This window comes from Grus americana, chromosome 8, assembly GCF_028858705.1.
Source record: "Grus americana isolate bGruAme1 chromosome 8, bGruAme1.mat, whole genome shotgun sequence".
NCBI classification, from domain to species: domain Eukaryota; kingdom Metazoa; phylum Chordata; class Aves; order Gruiformes; family Gruidae; genus Grus; species Grus americana.
Window position 1 is genome coordinate 28,386,216 of NC_072859.1, and position 23,032 is coordinate 28,409,247.

General features: G+C 40.2%; 1 protein-coding gene across 8 annotated transcripts in view; it reads left to right on the forward strand.

Moving 5' to 3' along the window:
* The window catches only part of ELAVL4 (ELAV like RNA binding protein 4), an 83,494-nt gene that overhangs the window by 44,341 nt on the left and 16,121 nt on the right, over nt 1–23,032 (forward strand). For all 8 annotated transcript variants that reach the window (XM_054834256.1, XM_054834253.1, XM_054834252.1 and 5 more), the window contains exon 3: nt 18,555–18,658. In XM_054834256.1, the coding sequence (XP_054690231.1) occupies nt 18,555–18,658 (104 nt within the window). The remainder of the gene's footprint in view (nt 1–18,554; nt 18,659–23,032) is intronic.

A 23,032-nucleotide genomic window follows, 5' to 3' on the forward strand; every position in this document is an offset into this window, starting at 1 on the left:
ATCTCTTGTTTTAATTTCAGGTGTTTATAATAGGGCTGGTGCAGACTTAGATTAAAACTGCAGATCAGAAATAATTGTGGCATTGTAAGTCTAATATATAAATATTGATGATCCCAGTGAAAATCCAGGACAGGCAAGCTATTGGCTCAAAGCAGTATCATCTGTGTGTTGTCACATGTTAGGAGAGAAAGAAATATCGACTGTTTTACCTATAGTCCTTTCTAGAAGTTAGGGATTGTCCATTCCTTATTCTTTGGATGTTCAACCATATGATCCAAGAAACAGAAGCTAACAAAATGGCAGAATCAAAAATAATGCAGCATTATGAGAGAATACAGGAAAATACCTTCCATGTGAGCAGTGTTCAATGCTCATTTCTCCATAGAAACTGGTAAATTCCTAACCTGGGGGGGATGCTCTACCTGTGCTCTGGGCAAGCCACCATGAACCCCTTCTGGTCCAGAAGTATGTTCACACTATGTTAAGTTAGTATCATCTGCCTGCTATAAATTTTTTTTTTCCTATCTCTCTTTATAATGAGTAGCTTACCAGCACATACCAAAAAGGTGCTGCTGTAAAAAGCAAAGACCCAGATTTTGTTTAACCAAGCGTGTTCAGTGAATGATGGCACTGAACTGGTGTTTGTCTGGAACGTGCTGTTCAGAGACTGCATGCTTGGAGTTTCTTGAAAATTGGGGCCTAATTAAGCAGCCTTAATTTCAGCATCTGGAATAGGTACCTGTTTTGAAAGCAGTGGATAGAGGAGGTCTGTATCCTCAGGAGCAGAAGCCATTAATTGCACACTGTGGCAGTGACCCTACGAGGCAGGAGGGGGAGGGAAGGAGCGAGGTATGATCATGTTCCCCAAGGAACATCCTCTCCAGGATGGAAGCTCTTGAATCTGATGGCAAGTGTGCAGTAGCAGGAAAACACTACTTAAGCTTTCCTTAGTAAACAGACATCTTCTCATATTGGCCCGGTGTTTGCAGTGGGCAGTAGTTAAGCTTTACATATTTTAATGGGAGGTTTTGATGCCTGATGGAGTAGATGAGCAAGAGGTCACAGTATCCACCTTGGGATTGAAGGGGGACTCTGAAAGCTCATCATAATGGAAAGACACAAAGCAAAAACAAGATTAATGGCTAAATGTAATTATAGGAAAGAGGCCTCTTGGTAATACAGTTCATGACAGTAGGTAACCATTGCATGGTTAATTCTGCATTTGAAAGACTCGGGCTGGAAACTGCAGAGTTATTAGTAAAAATGTGTTGCTTTGTCATGGGGGAAAATATTTTTATTCAAGGGAAATAGTTCACAGCTATTTATGTTTAGAAGGTGCAGATAGAATGTGTATTCACTGAAAACTTCACATACAAAAGCTACTAGTGTTTTGTATGTTTTCTCTAGGAATTTTGTAAAAGGACATACCACAAATGTTTTCTGTTGGAAGAAAAAAATATGACCCATATGCAGATAAATACAGCTTACTGTGAAACCCAGCATTAAGTTACCTGATCCTAAATGACTGAAAGTCTAATCTGAGCATAAATGACTTTTACATTTGATGTCCAATCCACTGATTGTGCTTTGAAAGTACCTTCCATTTTGAGATATTACTGGTTCCAGTGGTTTTCCCCACTTAAAATACATTAAACAGATAGGATTATAGAATGTAGGGATTATGTTAGATAAGACTTAAACTGTTTAGAAAGTATATAAACACTCATGCCTCATGGCATAAGCCCACCTAATAACAGGGTTTAGGAGAAAAATGCCTTGTAGAGGTAGTTTATTCCCTTGTTGACTTGGAAGGGGTTTTTAATAATTCTCCATAAAGCAGTGATAACTAGTCACTGATCTCTGATTATTTATTTGGTACAGATCTTGTTAGACTAGACTGAATGTTAGCTGCAGTTGCTTTGCTCAAGTAGAGAATTAACACAATCCTTCAAAACAGAAAAAAAGACTTGAACTTATATGCTGTGGTGTTCACCATTTACAAAGTGAATATAATTCTGGCATTTGGTTTGATTGCATTTAAATGCCATGTTTAGCAGTGCCCCTCAAATTGGCTGTGTAGGGAATCTCTGTAAGAAGCAGCACAGTTCTCTGCATTTTACTTTCTTGAAAGCAAAAGACTTAGTATTTGCTGAAATAGGAAAAATATTTATGCAGCAGAGTACTCTGCTAGAGTTCTTTTGTCTGAAAAATACTACCAAATTAAGTGAATTACTTCAGGTTTTTCAGGAAGTGACTTGTAGATTGGTCTCACTGTATTTTAGCGGGTACAGGAGATTTGTATGGAAGTTATTTCTGTGTTGAGTGCATGGTCAAAATGCAGTGAGGGGAGAGTGGTCAGATAGTGTAGTACAACACAGCTGAAAGTCAAGTGCCCAGAAAAGCTGAAGTCTAAAATAATGTGGTTTAGAGCTGAAAAAAGAAAATTCTTTCTGTGAATCAGATGGAACGTGGAGCATGCTTCCATTTTTGGTTATCTTTCTCTGGTACCTCCAATTGCATGCAGAGAATAAAATATTAGAAGACATGAAAAAGAGACATTTTTCAAAGTCTTTTAAACCTAAAATCCAGAAATCTTTTTTTAAAAGATGAAATATATAGCATTAAAGACCTTTAAGTTGATCTTAATTTGGTGGCCTAGTTATTTTTATAGCTGCTTATTTCCTGAAGTGTATTCTGTTCTTGAGCAGAGATAAACCTGATTTCAGTGTTGCATATCCTGTTCTAAGGGCTGCAGATTCAAGACAATCCCCAAATATTGATTATCTAAATGAATATTTGCATTAAGTATCTAAATTCACTAACACTGGGGGGGAGGGAGCACAGTAGTAGCGAGCATATTAGTGCTGGATTTCTAAAACATGTTTGGTATGGTTTGATGTCTGTTCTAAATGCTGAGCAAAACGGTCAAATTTGCATCCGTCATCTTCTTTATCGCCTCTCTGCAGTTGTCTGGTGCATACTCTGTGCTGGTGAACAAAAGAATTTTGATTTTCTTGATTATTGGAAAAAAAGCAATTGAAACGAGTAGGGCAAATAGGCAGAAAGCAAGTAGGCATGACCCTTGTGCTGTGAAAGAGCTTTCTAATTAACTTCAGCAGTTTCAATCCTGAGCTTGTTCTGAAGTGTATTAAATGTCTTTAATGCATATTTAGTTTATTCTTCTAGTTTTAACTGCTTGGTTTGAGTAAATAACATCACCTTCCCATCAAGTCTAGTGAGGAATGATTAGCATATGGTTTTCCTCAACAGCACAAGTACACCTACACCTCTGAAATTGTGACTTCCAGATACAAGGTTATTTATGAGGCTTTTCAGTGTCTGCTGACCTTCTAGTCTGAGACTTTTTTCCATCCTTCATATTGTCTGCACTGAAGAGAACTGTCTACCAGGGAACACCCAGGTGAAGTGACTCTGTTGGTGGAACCCTCTACTTGATGACAGTCCACCCTTAACCTCCACTGTTGTCTGTCCTTTTTCCTTCGATCTGCCCTTCCCCCTAGAAGCACAGACTCTGTGCTTCAGCATTCACACACAGCTGCTTCTGTCCCTAATCCTTTTTCTTTTCTTTCCTTTTAGCCCAAGGAGGACAAGGAGAAAGGGGAGGAAAGGAATGAGAGAGTTCCCAGAAAGCTCTGGGAGATTGGCAGCAGTGTCCACTAGCTTCCAGCTGAGGCCAGGGTCTTTGGGGGCAGCAGTAGAGACAGCACACCGAGATACCTGTCAGGGCTCTGAGGCTGGCTTTCCCCAACATTCATCTGTTCCCTGCTACTCAGGACCTCCTGCCCCTCAGCCATACCACCGAGCAGCATGGCTGTGCTGTGGCTGTTGCCTTTGCTCGTCTCCCCTCTGTTCTTGCTAGACAACTTGTCAAAGAACAAAACTGACCTGTGTAAAACAAGTCTAAATGGTCTTGAAAGTGGCCTGCCTCCTGCTCTCCCTTTTCGCAAGACTGCTCTTTACCAGCGCTGCATTAGGAGTTTCTTCTTGGCTTTAAGATGGCGTTTAGTAAACTCGTGACCAGGATTATTTGACCTGCCTGCAGTAGCTGTTTCTCAGACTGAGTGCCAGGAAGTTCTTGTCCCTTCTCTGTTGCAGAGCTGATCCATCATCAGTCGACTTCCTAGCATGCAGGTGCTTTTTTTTCTACAGCTAGAAGAGCCCTGCAAGATAATCTTCACCTTGACTTCTGGGAATGGCCAACCTGAGACCTTCAGTATTGGGATCTGCTGCCTGTGGGACTGTACGTCCTCAGCACTCCAATCTTTTTCCTCTGTTTTCTGCTAGCTCAGTTTATGTGCAATCCCTATACTGATGAAACAAAGTACGTCTTCAGACTCCATCTGCTCAGACCTCATCCTTCAGATCTTCTTTGGTTTTGGGGTTATTCTGACTTGAGCAAGAATGCATTTACGTGCTCAAGCCGACCTGTTTTCTGTCTGTTTGTCAAGTGAGATGCCATCTGTAGAGGGCAAAGTTCCTTCTGGGATATCTACTGCATGGAGGTCTTGCCTGGCCTTAAATCCTTTCCTTCTCCTTTGCTTCCAGAAAACTTCAGAGGTTTAATCCCAATGCTTTGAAACTTAGGGTATCATCTTAATTTGACTTATGGTTAAGAGGAATTAATTTCTAGTGATGATGTTATGCACAGGAACATACGGAGAGGGGGATTTACCAGTCTTCTACACCTGCACATCCTTAACACTGCTCACCATCTATCCTTTTCTCCTGCCTAAAGGATAATTTCTCTTGCTCCCTGAATTGGGTGTCCAGCAACCTTCGTATGCAGCTCACTGGCAATTGCGTGCTTATAGTCATCACTGATAACCTTTCCAGTAATCTGTCAGCTATTGGAAGTTGCTCTGATGCTCAGCCTTTGTAAAAAGACTAGCATACATCTTTGGATTTCAGCAGCGTCCTACTTCATGTGCTACACTTCATTCCTGGAGCAGTCATTGATAGGGTATTGCAGCCTCTGACTTTTTAAACCATTTGTGGTACAGCCTGAGTCTTGTTCAGGCCCTTCTGCATCTCTACCTGTTTGGACAGGTTTTGCCCAGGTGCCACGTTTCCCATGTCTGTGATGCCACAATCTTGTGGTCCCTCTTATCCCTGTGAGATTTCAACTCTAAAAAGAGTATAGAAAAATGGGAAGAGAAAGTGTCATGTCACTGGGGTCCAAGTCCATTTCTTTGCTTGCTGGCTCTGCTTTGGCTGACTCACTGCTGGGGTTTGTTGGATGTAGCTGCTGTTCTCCATTCTTCTTGAGCAGGATCTGTCACTGACTTCCAGATGTTCCTACTTGCCCTGAAATTCCTAGCAGGGACAACTTACTGACTTGCAGGTGCTGCTGGAGACAGGATATTGGACTAGCCAGACCTCTGCTCTGACCCAGTACTGCTGTTCTCACGACTCTCGCAGCATCTGTTTAATCAGTGGAATCTATCAGCTTGAGGGGGGAAAAAAAGAATGGTTTTATTTTATGCACAAGAGCCCAGACTGTTGGTTTTTTAGTTAGGTTTTTAAGGGGTGTTGCAAAAGCAGATGGACAAAAAGCTGCATCGTACTCACCTGCAAGCACACAAATGGCAGCATTGCCAGTATGATTAATCGTTGCTTGTGCTAGAGGGGCTGCTGTTTCTGCAGTAGCAGGTCTAACGTGCCTGCTGCCCTACACGGATAATTGTCTGTGCTCATGTGTGTTTCAAAGCACCTCAAATTAGATATTAACAGGTTTGTTCTTGCTGCAGCATTCTAGGACCCACAAAATGAGGCCACCTTTCTCTTCCTTAGGATGCTGTTGGCTTAGATGTAGGGGGTGTTTTGACTTCCCCTGTTGTGAGGATGGTAGGTAGGGCATGAGAAGACAGGGCACATAACAAGAAAGAAGTATTCTCCAGCAGTTCCTTTTTAGACTCTTCTGTTCTCCTATATGCTGTATTTGTGTCATTTCTATTTTCCAATGCATTTTTCTCCTGTTTATCTACTTTTTCTTTAAATATTTTCCTGCTCCAGAAGCCACTCTGTCATAAACACAAAAAAAAACCCAAACCACCCAACCCCAAACATGAACAGCTTGGGAGCTTGACTGGTAACACTTTTTCCCTTATGCTTTCTACTACATCGGAATAGCTACTTTGTTACCTTGCCTTTGTTTATTGGTAGGATTGCGGTACTTGCTTCCTCCAGGTTACATGTGTTTATGTACTTCGCCAAGCTGGAAACAAAAGGAAAAATGTATATTTTCCCTCTCCTCTGTTTACCACCTACTTGTTTAATATTGTGAAAAGACTTTTTACAAGAGTTGTGTATTATAAAACCTGTGCTGTTTTTGGTGGTAGTCAGCCAGCAAGAACAGCTTGTAGTTGACATCCGCACATGGTGCGTCCAGTGCCATACCTGTGGACAGTGTCATAGGAGAAGATGTTGGCTGATACAGATGAAATCTTTCACCTTTAAAAGGAAAAAATTTGCTTTTCAGTCTGGAGAAAATTCATCGAGGAGCATATTCGTGGTAATATTCTTTTCAACAAAATTATCAAGAAATTTAAGTGATAGAACTAAGTAGTACGTGCGTACAACAAAGTCATAATATTTTCTCCTTTAAGCAGTTTTTCCATTTGAAACATACTTGAATTCCTGCTCTTGTTTTAAAGATCTTGAAAGTTCTGTCTTAAAGGCAAAGCAAATTTGTTAAGTAGGCTTGCTGCAGTCTAAGTATTGATGGATAGCAAAATTTTTATAGGTAGCACATTTTGGAATACGATAAAGTAGCTTTACTCCTCTCAGCATCTTTCCAGATGCTGTGCAAAGTAATCTACGTAAATCTAACTATTACAGATTAACCTTCTTAGCTGTCAGGTTGCAGCTTTTATTTATGTTTTCGCTGATCAGATTAAAAATGCTGCAGACACAGGTTGTGTGGTTAATATTAAATTTTGTATTCCGGTCTGTAATAAATTACTTTCTTCTGTGCATTGGAAAAACCGGTTAGTAGAGCTCAAAGAGAGTTTAATTAGTAGGCTGTTTATGAGACAGAATAGGTATTCTGAGTCATTCTTCAGAATTACTGTGAAATTTCTTAGTGTTGTGGTAGCTTTTGTTTTTTGTTGTTTGACAGAGGTTGAGGCACAAAACCTTAAATGTTGCTGAATTAAATCATTTAATGACAAAATTACCAGGGCTTTTGGAATTTGCAGTCAACCAGGCTTCAGATGCTGCTGCTGCAGTATATTGTTATGTCCTACTTAATATTCTTGTTTTGCAAAACAAAACTCTTGTTTTTCTCCAGTTTTATGTGCTTCTGCTGTTTCTTTTAAACTGGAAGTCTTAGTGCCACTATTTCCACATAAAATGCTTCCAGGTCTGAGGATGCACTGGATTTTTGTATCTTAGCTGTTCCTTGCCTCTTCAGATTCTCTGCTTGCATAGCTGTTTTCAATGAGAGAGCATGTTCTTGCCTTTTAACAAAAATCTTTCATGTAAACCAAGTTGAATGTTACTTTGTTAAGCCACGACTGACTTTTCACTCTGCCTGTGTAGCTCTCTGATCCACCACAAAAGCGTGAATCATGATCAGTGCATAGGCTGTACTGTGGTTCTGTCCTTCCGCCTCTCTTCTCTCCATCAGTCCACCACTCACTACCGTCATCTTCTAAAATAGTGGGTTTTCTCATAAGCTTTGGCTCTGGGTGCCTGGCATTACTCTTTTGTGCAAAAGCTTGGTACATTTGCACCAAAATTGTGCAGAAGATACAGTATGGGGTCACTGTGATGTGAACTTTCTGATTTTGGCTGAAGCCTCACCAGTGGAAAATCACTCCATGTCTTCTGGTTTACTTTCAGTTTCTGCACCATTGTTGAGTATTAATTTTTTTAGTTGCCTTCCACTTTCATCTAAATTTCAGAAGTACCAGCATTTGGAATGGGATACAGGAAGATAAGTCGCAATGAAGCACGTACCTCTTCCGTGACCTACTAGTTTGCACTGTTGGAGCCCTTTTCTCTTTAGTTTCAGGCTCTGCAATTTTTCTACCATCTTTCAATTTCATCTTCTAAGTAACAGTGTTAACCGACTCCTGTTATAGTCTTTACACATATGAAGTATCTATGGGCTTTTGCATTTCCTTTTAGTCACAATGTAACTGAAGAACAGCATTTTAATGCCTTTAATAAAGCATTTTAACATTGGACCCGTCTAATCTTGTACCTTAAGTCACTCTCAAGCCTTAAATCATTCTTGATTTTTTTTAAAACCTGGTGGTTGCTGAAATTTGCTGTCTATTTATTGCTTTCCATATCCTGCAGTACATGCACTTCTTGTTGTAGTTGAGTGCAGTCTTTATGATTCTTTATGGACCGCTGGTCCAGCAATGCTATATCCCCTCTCCATGATGTGACATTGCTTATTTGGGATGTGAAAGGCTTCCTATCACATACTTCATGTAACGCAGTGGCTTCTTTAATTCCTGTTGCAGATTTCTTTCCACAGTGCTGCTTAACATTTTTTATGTGCTGGTATGTCCTTTTTTTGGGGGGGTGGGGGGGTGTCTCTTTGCTTTCACTTTTTCTTACTGAATATTGTTTTAATTTAGCCTGTTTGTTTCTAATGTCTGCATTCTTGTGCTTAATTCGTCTCTTCTTCAGCATTGACTCACTGTTCAGGATAGACAAGTCATGGCTGTTTCTTGTCCATTCATGCCTGTCCCCAGAACACTGGATTTTTATAGTACAGTCCCTGTTCTGTTCTGGGACAAAGCGGGGAGGAGTGCAGCCTTGCTCTTCTCAGAACAGCTGCTAATTCAGAGGCTGTGTGCTCCTTGAAGGAAGGGGGAGGAAAAGATGAAAAGGGAAGCAAGAGATGTCAGCTGGGGAGGGGGGAATCCAAATATTTGTTCAGAAATGGAACTTGGTTGTCTTATGTATATCAGGAGCAGTAGCTTCTGAAAATGTACTTAATCAGTTGCTTGCAGTAGTATGAACGCACCCGTGCTTAAAATCCAGTTTTACATTTAAAGGAACTTGATAAAAAGCAGGAAAACGAAAAAGGAGGATAGCATATTCTGCAGTGTGAAATGTGTGTGTTTACAAGCTATCTCCAGCCCAGCACAACTCAGTGGTCCAATAAGAAGGTTACTGTCTTAGGGTGGGGGAGATGCAGTTTTAGATCCCTGTTCTAGCAACTGTGTCACTCTGTCCAAGTTCACCCTGGAAATCTTGATGCCTTTCAGTTTCTCTCTTCCAAAATAGGAATAAAAGTGCTTTCCTCAGTGGTGTTTGTGAGGAAAGGTGCGTTGCAGAGATAAAATGCTTCCATGCTACAGTAATGGGAACCGCAGAAGACTCCAGCCAAGTCAGCAGCATCTGTCTCAAACTGCCACTTAAGCTTTGCATGCAGATTAGTCCATGTCCTCAAGTACAGTAATTACACAGCTGACTTTGTTAAAACTCTGTGTAGTATGCAGGTAAGAGCAAAGTCTTGTTTCAGGTGAGATGCAGAATATTTGAAATGCTAGAAGCCTTTAAGACACTATAAGGCACTATTTGCAAGAGTAGGCATGTTTTTATATTGCTGGTATGGTCAAGTTTAAAACAGAGTAATTGCATGTTTTTGAAAGTGCCCTTGAAACTTCTGTGGGAGTAGGATTTTTTGGAAGAGTCTAGTAGTGCTGGGGAGCAGCAGGCTCTGTCAAAGCATGCTCCATCTTGTTCTGTTTTCTGGGTGGCTGTATGGGGCTATTCCAGAATGAGAATCATTACTGTGTTTAATGTTGAGGGATAACAGCTACTGTCAATTGGTATTTAATTTACATGAGAACTGTTACTACTTCAGCATCTCTGAAAATCAAGACATTAAATTACACCCTCTTGCATTGAGGGATTTGTCAAAACTACAGAGGAGGACAAAACTCAGGTAACCTCCTCTGTCACTGCCTGGCGAAGTCAAGCTTTCTAACTTGGCATGGTGCTGGTTGAATGACCTTTGCTTTCAGTTGTGGGGAGCTTGCAGCTGGATTTTTGGGGGTCTTGCTTTGGTTTTGAGTTCACTGTGTTCAGGTCCTGGTGGTTATCTTCCAGAGATGCGGAGGTCTAGAGTTTGCAGTTACCTCACTAGCACTAATCATTTGACTGCTTTTAGCTACATTTATAGGATTTGTTTCACATTTTGGGCAACGCTTTTTTTTATTCCCCTTTTATTTTTCTAGGCTTGTTGTCATGGTATCTGGCACTTCCCATTCAGATATTAAAATTGAGTGAGTGGTGTCTGTACGTCTGGTTCATTTTCCTTCTTATCCTCTCCCCGAGGGAGAGTTTTACGTGGGATGTAGTACGCCGTTTGCAAGGGCTTCCTTTGGGGGATTTTTTTAATCACGTAGCAGAGTCTGTTGGAGAAGGTGCAGAGAAGCCCCTTCTACTTGGACTGGGGTATATTAAATCCTGCGTGCACAGAGCTCCCATGGGAGCTCATTTTGCAACTCGTGACTCCCCATGAGCCCCCCAAAAAGGCCTGTCTCCTGCGCAAATGAGCTTTTATTTGAGTCTCTGTGGCATTGCCAGGATTAAGGCACTGATAAGAACTTTCTCTCTGCAGATTTCCTACAGGGAGGGCCCAGCCTCTGCTATTTGGGGATCAGGGCTCTGATGCTTTAGGGGAAGAGTTTGCTTGAGGAATCTTGTCCCATCTGAGCAGGTTTATGTTGGCGTGTATGCCTTTACCCACGCCCTAGCTATAGCTAGGCTTCAGCCTCTGGCACACGGAATTTTCCCTGAGGTTTGGGTTTAGATTTGTTTATTGATTTGTTATGAAACTACAAGCATATTTTTTAGGAGGGGATATGTTATAAGGATATCCCACTGTGAGTCTGGAACCTGGCTTTCCTCTCCAGTAGGATCTTAAGAAGAAGGATCTTCTACTGACACTCAGATTTTGCTGATGGCTGTTTTGAACCAAGGACAAGTTGTGCTCCTTAATTGTAGGAGCATCAAAGCGTATCTGGGGCTTTAGATTGGATTGCATTTAAATACAGCTGACTTCTGCTAATCCAGAAGGGGATCTCCTCAAAAGAACAATGACACCCGAAATACAATAATTTGATGGAAGGTTCCCAAACAAAAATATTTGTACCCAGTCACCTTTCTGCAAAAGGCAAAACCCAAGCTATTTCCTGTTCATCCTTCTGTTTTTTTGCTTTGAAATACTACACATTTTTCCCTAAATTCTTGCAAAAGCAATAGTTATATTGCAATAGGAGAAAGACGCTTTCTTGCTGTTCATGGACAACATGTATTAAATCCTAGTCTGTACAAATATAAGGAATTTGTATTCTAAATAAGCTGTCAACTAAATTGATGGTGTAATAGAGCTGTACTAAGCACAGAACAAGTTGCCTTCATAGTTGGATTACAGTGAATTGTGACAGTGATAGCCTTAGCTTAATTGTTTGGTCCTAGGAGCACGGTGCACAGAAGCTGCTTCCTCCTGGTTTCCTTCTCCTGTGACTGCAGCGTGCATCGCTGGGGTGGCAGCAGGTGCTTCCCCTTGATAAAGGGATGGAGGATGAATGAGACTGATGTTACTGGTGTAAAGACTCATCAGACAAGAAGCAGGTTATGAACTGGTCTCATGACCAGATCTTGTTTTCCCTTGATCTGAATCTCCTCTCCACAGTTTACCTTCTTTTTTAGGTAAACAGCTTTATTTGTTGGTAACTGTCATAGAGACACAAAAAAATGAAGCAGGCAATTCACTTTGGCCCTCTTTGTGCATTGTGAATGTATCTTCTCAAGGGTATTTATGTAATGTTCTCTGAAAGCCCCTACTACATACAGCTTTTCATATGAGTTACAGTCATTCTGTGTCCTTCCAGGAACGTGTTTAAAACACTTCTGGAATGATTTTGGAGGATCAGAGTTGGGGTCTGGAATGGGACTACCAGCTGGAGCATGGCTGACCTTGAATGTCAGTTAAGTCTCTTCTGTTAGTGTTATTTAGAAGATGGAAAGCATGACGAGTCTTTCTCTTGCCCATATCTCTTGCTCGCTGCTTTCCTTGCCAGCTATCCATAGGTGGCATTTACTAGGAATGTCATCATTTTGTGAGAATTGTTAGGGAAAGTTGAAGAGCATGTGCAGGTCTGCTTGGAAGAGTCACAGGTGGACATCAAGTTGAGCTCAGCTGCTTTGATAGAGGAGCTCATCTCGGCACACCAGTTTCTTCCCTAAATGTTTGCCAAGGTTAGAACAGGCAAAAATTGGAGCTGAGAGGCGGAGAAAACTCACGGCGAGCATTATTTTATCTTTTGGTCCCAAACCCGGAATGACTGAAGGCTGTTGCTGTCTGACTGTTGCTTGCCTGGCTAAGATGAGATGAGCTGTCAGATGTGGCCTACTTCTGAAGGAAGGATTGTGTCAAAGGAAAACATTGGTGCTCAGTGGTGTTCTTGTTGTGGCTGCCAGGGGGGCAGCTTTAATTAGGTTTTGCATTTGGGCAGGGGACAACAAAACCACAGTTTAAGGCAGTTTGCATTGTTGCTGTCCCATTCTGTGCTTGTTTTCATGAGTAACTTTGGGGAACCATAGTCCTTTAATGTGACTTTGCATTGCAGAGTAGTTTATGTTCAAGAAAAAATGATATCTTTAAAATGTTAACTTATCTGGTCATAGGTGAGCAATTCAAAGTTCTACTCTTTTATATGTTGCTTTGAGAATAGTTTCCAGCAATAGGAAGGCTTCAGACTTGTCTGAGGAAATCGTTTACTTTTCTTGTGGGAATGATTGCAGTAAGAGCTGCATGGAGAACAACCAGCAGGAACAGCGTGTTTGTAGAGCTTCAGAGCAGGAGAGATTATTGAGCACTTAAAAGATCTCGCCAAAACCTTCACTGGATTTATTCCTGCTTGAGCTAGAGTATAGCTTTCAGAAAAAAACCCTGAACTTTCAGAATTTCCAGGGGTAGAAGAGCTGACAAAATGGTTGGTGTAGGTAGTTAAAATAATCTGTTAACCTTCAGTGTCGAAACCAGAACAAATGCTTTCCCCAGGAAAACAGCATTTCCTTTGTTTCTAGTCTGGATTCTCTTGTTTCAACTGCCAAGTGATGGGACTTGGGATACAAAACTCCATGTTTTGTCTGCTGGACAGACATTATAAAAAGGAAAAGGCAATCCGTACTTAAGGTGACTACTACTGTAGTTCTGTTAAGGTTCAACGTAACCGGTTTTTGATCAGGTAGACAGATTGAGCCCCATGTTTTAACTGAAAGTTTTTTCAATCTGATAGTCTATTCTCATGGCACCATTGCCAAGACATCACGATCTTTCTTGAAGCACATACACCAGGACTGGGCACAGCTTCAGCAGCAGAGCACACAGCCAGATGCGAAGCAGCGATTTTTCTTTCCCTTTTCAAGTGTGTGGCTTTTGTGCCACAAAGAATTGTTTTAACCCTTTTGGCAGGATTGCAAGCTTGAGATGTGGTTGATTATCCGTCACCCTGTATCAGTCCTTCATTTCCCATTTGGAAAGGCTGCCGTGGTTTGTTGGGATGTAATCTTGGGTTAGTGCTATCTAAATTTACCTATCTGTAGTTTACTGAGGAGCTTAAATTGTTCTGTACCTTCACACTGTCCTCTTTGTTCTTATTCTCTCATCCTGTCTTTCTGCAGTTGATGATTTTCAGGAGCAAGGAGTTTGGGTTTTTCCACTCATCGATGGAAATAAACAGTTTAGGGCCAAGATCTGTTTCCTGAGAGAGACCTGTAGGAAAACATCTTTCTGGCGACTTCCTATTCACAATTCCCAGTTAGAGATCTGTTGGCTGATTATTTTTTTTAATCCATTTAATGTGTACCATGTTAATTTTGTTTTAGTCAATTAATAAGCAGTACCAAATCAAGTGCTTTGTAGAAGACCAAGTATATCAATGCTATTAAATAGACATTCTTAAAATTTATGTGTCAAACTTGTAATATCATCAAGAAGGATGTCAGTTTAGTTTGACAGAATCTATTTTCCATAGACCTAATTTGATTGACATGGATTTTTATTACCCTTCTCTAATTCTTTATATTATTAGAGTCCAGTGTTGAATATTCTGTAATTTTGCCTTGCTCAGCATTAGACTGATGGACCTGTAATTACTTGGGTCATGCAGTCCTACCTTTTTGAATTTCAGTGCAAAATTGTTTTTCCTCCAGGCTCCTGGAATTTGTTCAGTGTTGTAAGTATTAGTGAAAATCACAAGAGAGCCATTTCCCCCTTTTTTTGGAGTCTATTCTGTGAAAATAATCCAGATCATCTCATTTAAACATGTATAATTTTAGGAGGTCCTGTTTAACATCCACCTGGCTTGCTACTTAGTACTTCATATAGCTTTGTCAGGTGTACATAACACATCTATTTTCTCTGTACTGTTACTATCTGCTGATTAGTCAGCATGAGTGTTAAGGGATCTTTTTTTTTTCTGTAATCTAGAAAGAAGCAGCTTTTGTTACTCTGACCTTTACTAGCCAGAGATTTTTTTCTGCGTTTTTTGTTTGTTTCTGGGTTTGCTATGATTTTTTTGTTCTAATTTACATTGGTTTCTGTCTGTTTTACCTTTATCTCTTAATTTAAATAGAGAATTGTCCTAAGCAGACTAGTTTACAAAGGAGGTAAAGGCAGGTACAGGTCTTTAACTGGCACTGCCTTTTTCATAGCTGCAGGTTTTTGGATGCATGGATAAATGATATAAACAGGGTATATTGTTTTTTCCATATTTTCTCTCATGGTTGGTTTTAATCTTGGTGATTTTTCAGCTCTGAAATGGAGCTTTCTAAAAAATGAAATATGCACATTACCAACTTGGGCTTGGCTTTGCATGTGGGTTTTTTTTAAGACTGTCAAGTACTTGATAATTTTTAATCCTATTATCGCTCCCTTTTAGACCTATTCTTTACCAGATCATAGGAGGTCCACTGTGCATTTTCTGCAAGCTAGATAAAACATGCAGAAAGAGCAATGGCAATAGTGATCCCAAAACATCACCTTGTTATATCATCTAGAAATATCTCTTGCCTGCCCTACTGAATCACAGCATGCAATGAATTATTGGATTCCAAATCACAGAAAATATTTACTATTTACAGTGCTGTTCCTGGGAAGTGTAGCATGGGAATGAACTTCAGTGTCTGTGTGCCATCCCGCTGAGAGGTCCAGCTGCTTGCTTCGTGCTGCCAGATTGCGTCCAAAGAAATGTTACCCTTTTTGAGTACATGCAATAAGAGTACATGATGAAAAAAAACTTGAAAGTTCATCCTGCTTCACCATATTCTAGAACAAATCCTTCTCTTCTTTCTCTACCAGTAGTAATTTTTAGTTCTTTCAAATCTAGAGTCTGTGTTTTGTCTGACATAAGGTGTGTTGTTCTTGAGAGTAATTTGAAAATAATATTTTTAGCTGGATATATAATTTTTTGTTTGTTTTTTAGCTGGTAAATGTTTAGCACACTAAAACTTTATGATGTCTGCCAGCAGTCATAAAGCTTTTCACAAATAATTTTTTTTCTGGGTTTGTTTTCATTTTTTTGAGATGAAAAGGAAGGGTGTCTGTCTTCATTAAATGCTGGTGTTTAGGGGAGATGCTTGAAAATACAAAATAAACCAAACAAAATATACCCCTGAAGTGGCAAGCTTCTAACAGAAAGATTTTTTTCTCCCTTCAGCTTCACTGGTACGAAGTGAAGTGTATAGCATAAAGCAGCAACAGGAATTTGCTAATTGAAACAACTGCGCCAGGATTTCAGTAAGCTGCAAAGGGTGTGGGGTTTGAGGGGTTTTTAATGTAAGAGTTGGGGGGTTTTTTGAATTAACAGAAAGTCAGTGCTCAGAATGCTCAGTAGACCCACCCTAACCTTTTTGTGAGAATACAATCCAGCCAATATAGCAATTAATATACTTGATAAGAAATTACAACCAATAGCTTATGAGTAACAGGCCTTAAATTCTATCACAAGTTGTATATATTTCATGATGTTCAGGAGTATATACTAAAGGAAACCGTGTTTCTGTGTACCTATTATTCTAAGCAAAATTTTATGACAATGTAATTGTTTTCTTTAAGCCAGGTTCTGCAGGCATACATGCAGACAGCTTTGTGTTGGTACTCCTTATCCTTCACCTTGGAGAAAAATATTTGTTTATGTTTCCAGTTGGTAGTGAGAATTGGAGATGATATCTAAATAACTTGAATAATGTTAGTGGAGAACTCCAAGGAAAGGAGTGAATGGTCTATAAAATTTTCATATCATTCTTTTCTTGTATTGCCATTATTTCCCTTCCGTATGGCTTGTGTTGTCTACGGCTTAGTTATCCATGGTCTCTTCCTTGCAGAAGTATTGACAGAAGTGAGAATGTTCCTACAAGGGATTATTAAAAATCACTGTATGTATTGTAGGGGTTGGTTGGTCCGTGTGCCTTGAATAACAGCGCTGGCCATGGAAGCCTGTATTCAGGCAGACTGACGCAGATCCCAGGGCTTTGCATCAGCTACTCCTGTTATCCATGTACCTCTGAAGGTCGATAAATGGTTAATGGGACAGTTTGGCACAGGAGTGTGTACGCATATATGCACATAATATATACTACACACACACCAGATATCTTGAGTTATCCAAGCCCTGATCCTTGTGTCTCCCTTCCTCTGTAAAACAAGGTTTGTTTCCTAGAGAATGGCTCACTTCTGCCTAGAATTAAAAATATATTAAGGATCTGATTAGTTCAGAGGCACAGGGACTGGGGCTGTATGAAATATCTCAGGTAGACAAGAAGACGAAGGCATGGCACAGAAAGTATCTTTACAGTATTTCTGCTCCAGGCCTCTTGCTCAGTCAGACTTCAGCTCATTCTTGGTTAATGTTGTGTAACTTGGGTAAGAATATTTTTGTTGAGATTAATTCAGCTCTCCAGGAAGACTGGGTATGTTTTTATGCCTTTTTTTTTTTTGAAGTTAAATTGATTGGATGGAATTGCTCCCTAGATATATTGTAGTTTAAAACAGCCATTTCTTATCATTACGCCTGCATGTGGGCATTTTAGGCATGAACTGCAGTGTTTCCGTGGATTTTTAAGGTCTTCCATCGCATAGTTAGCAGCTTCTAGTGCTTTGATCTGATTTTGTAAGACAGAAGCGCTCCCTGTATTTGTGTTACAGCAAACGCTGTATTTTTGGTGGCGTCTGACTTTGAGAAACACACAGATGCTTTTTTGTAGTCCAGGAGACAAAGAAACAAAGCTTTGTGCTTGGGAGGCAGGATCCGTGCCTCCAGGGTACGGCAGGGCACTTGGTGTGCAGCTGCTCTCCCAACCTCCACTTGCTCCTGGTGAGCAGGAGCTGGGTCGCAGTTTGCTGCTCCCGTGGACAGAAATCTTCCGCAAGTGCTGTCCTTCTCCTTGGGAGGGATTTTCACATGTTTCCTTTCTCGCTGCCTGTGAGCAGGAGCACTTGCATCCCCTGCACGTCAGTGCCCAGAGGCAGGTCGTCTTTTGGCTTGCTGTTCTCCAGATACGCTGAAGAGTGTGCGAGAAGGGGTTCAGGGAGGAAGGGATGTGGAAGCGGCTGTCTCTCACATTGCATTAATAGAATTGATGCTGCAGAACTGGTACTTGGGAATGGGAAAGAGGTGCTGCTCCAGTACGGGTTCTCGCAGCCCGTTGCAGACCCGCAGCTCTGTCCCTGTGCTGTGTGAGTGAGCATCTGTAGTGCTAACAGCACGGCCTCTCCAGCTCCGTGTTACTTATCCCAGCTATTTACCAGGTCTCCTCTTTCTACTGCAAACACAAACACAGATCTTGCTAGTAAAACAGAAGCTGTTGAAATGATTTTGGCTGCTAAAGCGGGCTCGTGCCATCCCGTGCGCAGCAGCAGTTGTACAGTTTGGGTTTTGCCGTCATCTCTAATACTCAGAGGAAAGCTTTAATGGGGTCTTTTATCCTACTGCAATTTGATCTGTCCTTTCTCTTCTGATTTACTGCCTGCTCACTGAGCACTAAAATGAGACGTAAAGGTGGTTGTCCGTTTCTCAGTCAGCTGCTTCAGGGTTAGTCTTAAAACAGTTTCCTAACTTTTGCATTTTAAACACTTACAAACTTGTTTATAAACAGTAGCAAAATTATGTGTATATTTTTTTTATCATTTTTAAGAGGTCGCCTCGTTACTGCTCTGGTAGGTCAGTCATTTATTAGTAACTCGGCACAACTATTACACAATTCTGCTGCTGTCAAGCCTCATACATGCTTTTGAGTAAACTCCTGGGGAAGGCAGGGTGGGGGGTTGCTTCTTTTTGCTTTTAAAGTAGGATCTTCAGAGCAGCAAATTAAAATTTTAATGTTGGCTCCCACTGTATTAAGGAGATAATGAAATGGTGAAGAACGGCATAGAGACCATAGGGGAAAGCAGGGACGAAATGAACGGTGTAAGAAGATTGTGTTTCCCACCCTTGGAAGTTGTTCCTGTGCTTAAAAAACCTGAGTCCTTTTTTCTTTTGTTTCCTGTGTTTCAACAGGGCAGAGTTTAGGGTATGGATTCGTTAACTATATTGATCCAAAGGATGCAGAGAAAGCCATTAACACTTTAAATGGACTCAGACTCCAGACCAAAACCATAAAGGTAAGACAATACAAAATGTCCTTTGCTCAATTCAGGAAGTGGAGAAAGTGGTTGGAATGGTTTTTGGCAATGTCATCACTATTTTAATCTCCATTGTAAGGGGTGGTTTGCTAACGAGCTCCTCCTTGGAACAATGAGAGGATGTGCAGAAGGTGAAATCTCTCTTCTCTGAAATTGCTGCTGTTGTTAAAGGGAGGAAAGTAAGAGGAAGCTCCTTAAGCATTGTAGTGATGCTTAAATGTAGAATAAAACAGCCGTAGTGATACCGTTATCCATAAACAGAGGTGAAGTAGGTGACAGTGTATTCATACGTTACACATCTTTTTGTGTTTTAATGGTAGATACCTTGACACAGAGCTCTTAATGACATTCATGTCACTATCAGGTGTTGAAAGTATGTTTCTCAAGTTAGAAAATGTCATTCTCAAAAAAAAAAAAAAATTCTCAATTTCCACATCCTTAGTTTGATTTATTCTTTTAGAAGCTGGAGGGATTAGAGATCCCACTGAAGTCTCTCATTTCATTGTTGTAATAGACCATTAGTTATTCAACGACCTTCTTTAGTGGTCTCAGAAGAAAAGCAAGTTTCTACACTGTCACGTTTTTTGCTGCATGGCTGATAAAGCTTTTTTGAAACAGCGTACGGAAGATTTCCACATCCCAAATTCTGACAAATAATACAGCACAAAGAATGTGAATTAGAAAATTGAAGGGAAACAAACAGCAGACCTGATTCAAATTATCTGAAACTGCTTTTACAGTATTTAAATGCTGTCTTTTGATTTGTACCACTTTCTTAATTTTTCTTCTGTACTTAATTTGTGCTTCAAAGCCTAAAATGCTAAAGAAATAAAAATAGATTTTTTTTTTACTTTTGAAAATATTGGTAGAAATAATGTCAGTGATTTCGAATCTTGCAAAAAAGATACCGTATGGTCAGCACTTCATTTGTACTTACCCTTTATCAGTAAAGATTTTGGTTTCGACAAAGTGGTATTCCCTAAAGCAAAAAATGTTTGTTGGATTCCTGTGCGTTTCTAAAGATTGTTTCAAGCAAGTTTTTCCCTGATCTGTTGGATTAGTGAAGAGTAGAAGTCCTGAGCTGAGCGTTATGAAACTGTTGGAGTAGCTGCATGGATTACATAGAGAAGGCTATTTCCAAACCTCACTTAGACCAACCAGGTTCCATCCCATATAGGTGTATGTGGGCCATATACCAAAATGCTCACAGCACGGTTCTGTACAGTTAAATGGAAAAACTTATAGGAATATGTAAGGCAAAGCAGCAAAATCTACCATCTTATCTACTGCTGCAGGTGGAAATACATGCTCAGACTTAGCAGTTTCCGCTTACGGTGAGAAGTTGAGCAGTAAATTGCCCTCAAAATTGCTTTTAAAGGCACATTATCAGGAAAAATATAGTATTTTGAAAGTACTAACCTATCTTCTAAATATTTCATTAAAATCTCAGTAGAAGTTGAAAAATCTAGATCAGTTTTTAATGCAGCACTTCTATATTTTGAACATTATGCAGCATTAGTGAAGATGCTTCATTTCTTGTCCTAAGTACCTGTGTTGCTTTGACTCTTTGTTTTTCATTTTGTGAGCCAGAGTGATACTATTGTATTCACAATGTTGTAAGGTTACAGGAAACATATAAGCTACAAAAAGGCTTCCAAAAACTCTAGCCCACCCCAATTATTACTTTGTTTCTCACGTGCAAAAGTAAACCATTATGCCTTTGTTTTTGTCACGTAGAGTAAGATTGTTGTTATTCAGGAAGTTCCCATGCATCTTTGCAGAATGCTTTTTCTTTAATTTTTTTTCAAGTCAATATAAATGTTACGAATACAAGTGGTTTATTGGGTTTGGGTTTTTCATGCTTATTAATAACTAGTAGACTTTTATAGAATACGTGACATTTTGTTGGGCTCTTGAAAGCTGTTAAAATCTAGTAATAAGCAAAGAGATTGACTTAACCTACATGCACAGGAGCTGCATAATTTTTTTCAGTGGCTGGGAAGATTTGTGTAGGCTTTTTTAAATAAAATTGTTTTCAAGTAAGTACTTACGCAGTTGCCTAAAACCAACCCAAGGGAGCCTTCTATTCAAATAGCCGAGCTTTGGACACATGGACATCTAATTGGCAGTTTCCATCCCAGTTTAATTGCAGAATTGTATGGGATTACCTCACCTTATCCCCTTGGTTTTTTTGTATTTTTAATTATGTTTTGGTCTTACAAATCTTAATAAATTAGGTCTGCTTCCCTGGTATTGAGCGGGGATGGAGGTTTCCCAATGTTCATGCTAACAGTGGTGAATTTTGTTTTCACCGCTCCCGGCAGCGCCTGTGTCGCCAGAGACCTCCCTAGCTTCCGAAGGGGTGAAAAATTGTGCTCCGCACCACTGAAGTCTCCTAGCTTGGCTGTTGCCCCTATGTGCCCCTTTCCAGCATCTCGCTGTGATTCATTATAAGGTTGAAGTATTTTAATTTGTGGAATTACTATATTTAATTATCAGAGCCGATGACTTTAGTCTAGCTAGATGCCCTTTACAGTTATTAAAAATGCACTTTTGGTGCATTAGAAGAGCCTGTCTCAAAAGATGTATAGAGAGGGATTTGCTGGCATATAGTTTTGTAGGCTAAAAATTATTTAATTAAATGCTAGAATAACATTGAGCTGGAAAAGTACTGAGCACTACTTTATTCTGTTTTCTTCATGAGCGTGGTGGTTTTTTTATGCCCCAGAATGAATCTGTGATGTCCTATTGATGGATGGGCTGAACCTTGGCCTCTGCCCATGTACGCTGGGTAGCTGCAGCCCTGCAGGTAGCATTTCTCTGGCTACCTTTTGTTTGGAAGCTGTTTTGATGTAAAGTTGAAATGAATAATCTGTGAAAGCCCTTTTACAGGGGTAAATTACTTCTGCTTGCCAAGGTCACCTTGGTCCTGCTGGCTGCATCCCATCTCCTTGCTCAAACAGTTGTGGGCTCTGCTGTCCCTTGCACCTAGACTGAACATGAGCTGGCTTGAGGGGATCATATTTGTACTCCTTTTTTGACCACACAAGGCTTAATTTGTGTTATTTAAAAAATATAATTTTTAATGCATGTGTCCCCAAATCCTGTCCTTTTCACTTCAGTAACATTTTCATAGCAGCTTAATGTTCTCTCTCTCCTGATGCCTTGCAAAACAAGCCATGCAGTCACAGGAGGAACTGGGTTTATAGCAGGATCAGCAAAACGGCTAGGCACAGTCTGCTCTCAGATGTGCGGACTAAAATAACTGAAGAAATGTTCTTTTTATTATTTCATTGTAACAATAAATAATCCCTTTTCACTGTAGCAGCTAAAATATTTATGTGCATTTTATTTAAGTCAATGATGCCCTTTCAAGTCAAAGTCGAGAGGTGACTATTTACAGAATATCTGTTTGGGGAAAACATTGAAGGAAGTGTTATGTGTTTGGTGGTAATAGGTTATACATGTTATGTTCCTCCTCAGCTGATCATAGTGCATATTTTATTTACGCCATTTCATAGCATCATCATCATCTTGTGAGGGAGAAGGGCTTCACTTTATTTTTACAGCTAAAGCTTGATATAATTCTACAAAACAGCTTAGAATGAGGGAAGATACAGCATGTGTTGAAATAAATATATATTCCAGAAATTGAATCTATTTTTAGAAATTAAATTTGCCCATCCATAAAAGCATATGAAAGGTCACTGCTGCTGTTGAAGATTGCCTGGCAATTCAGTTGCATCAAATATCAGAAGGAAAATAAGACGTGTGATGCACAGGGTACAGATTGTTTAAACTGTGCTGCTTCGCCCTGAAAAAAGGACAATGTCTGAAAGGATGCAAAGGAAGAGCTTTACAATTTACATGGGGGTTCAGGTGACCTGGCTTCATGTTAGGGACTGCTGGAACAGAGTTTTGAAAGGAAGCTTGAAATCTAAAAAGAGCCAGCGACCCCCTGAAGCGCAGTCTTGTGTCCCCCTCTCCTTCCTTTTCTCTGTTGCCTGAGAAGTAGGTTGGTTTCTTCCCCCGCAGGAGCAGGTAGCATGCTGTGGCACTGCTGGAGCAAAGGGAGACGCCTCCAGTGAGGGACGAAGGAATCTGGGTTCTCGGAGCCCTTGATGCCTTCCGGTTTTTAAATCTGTCAAATCTAACAGATGATAAAATACCGAACAGATAGAATTCCTCTGGTCAGAGGCTTTCTCTAATTATTTTAATTTTCAGTTAAATGAATAAATAACATGTAATACAGCTACTGCTATTTTAGCACTTCCTATTGTTAGTTCAGAATGTTTTTCTGCTTTACTGTCTGGCTTTGATCGATAGCACTGTATGGTCCTAATTTACAATATA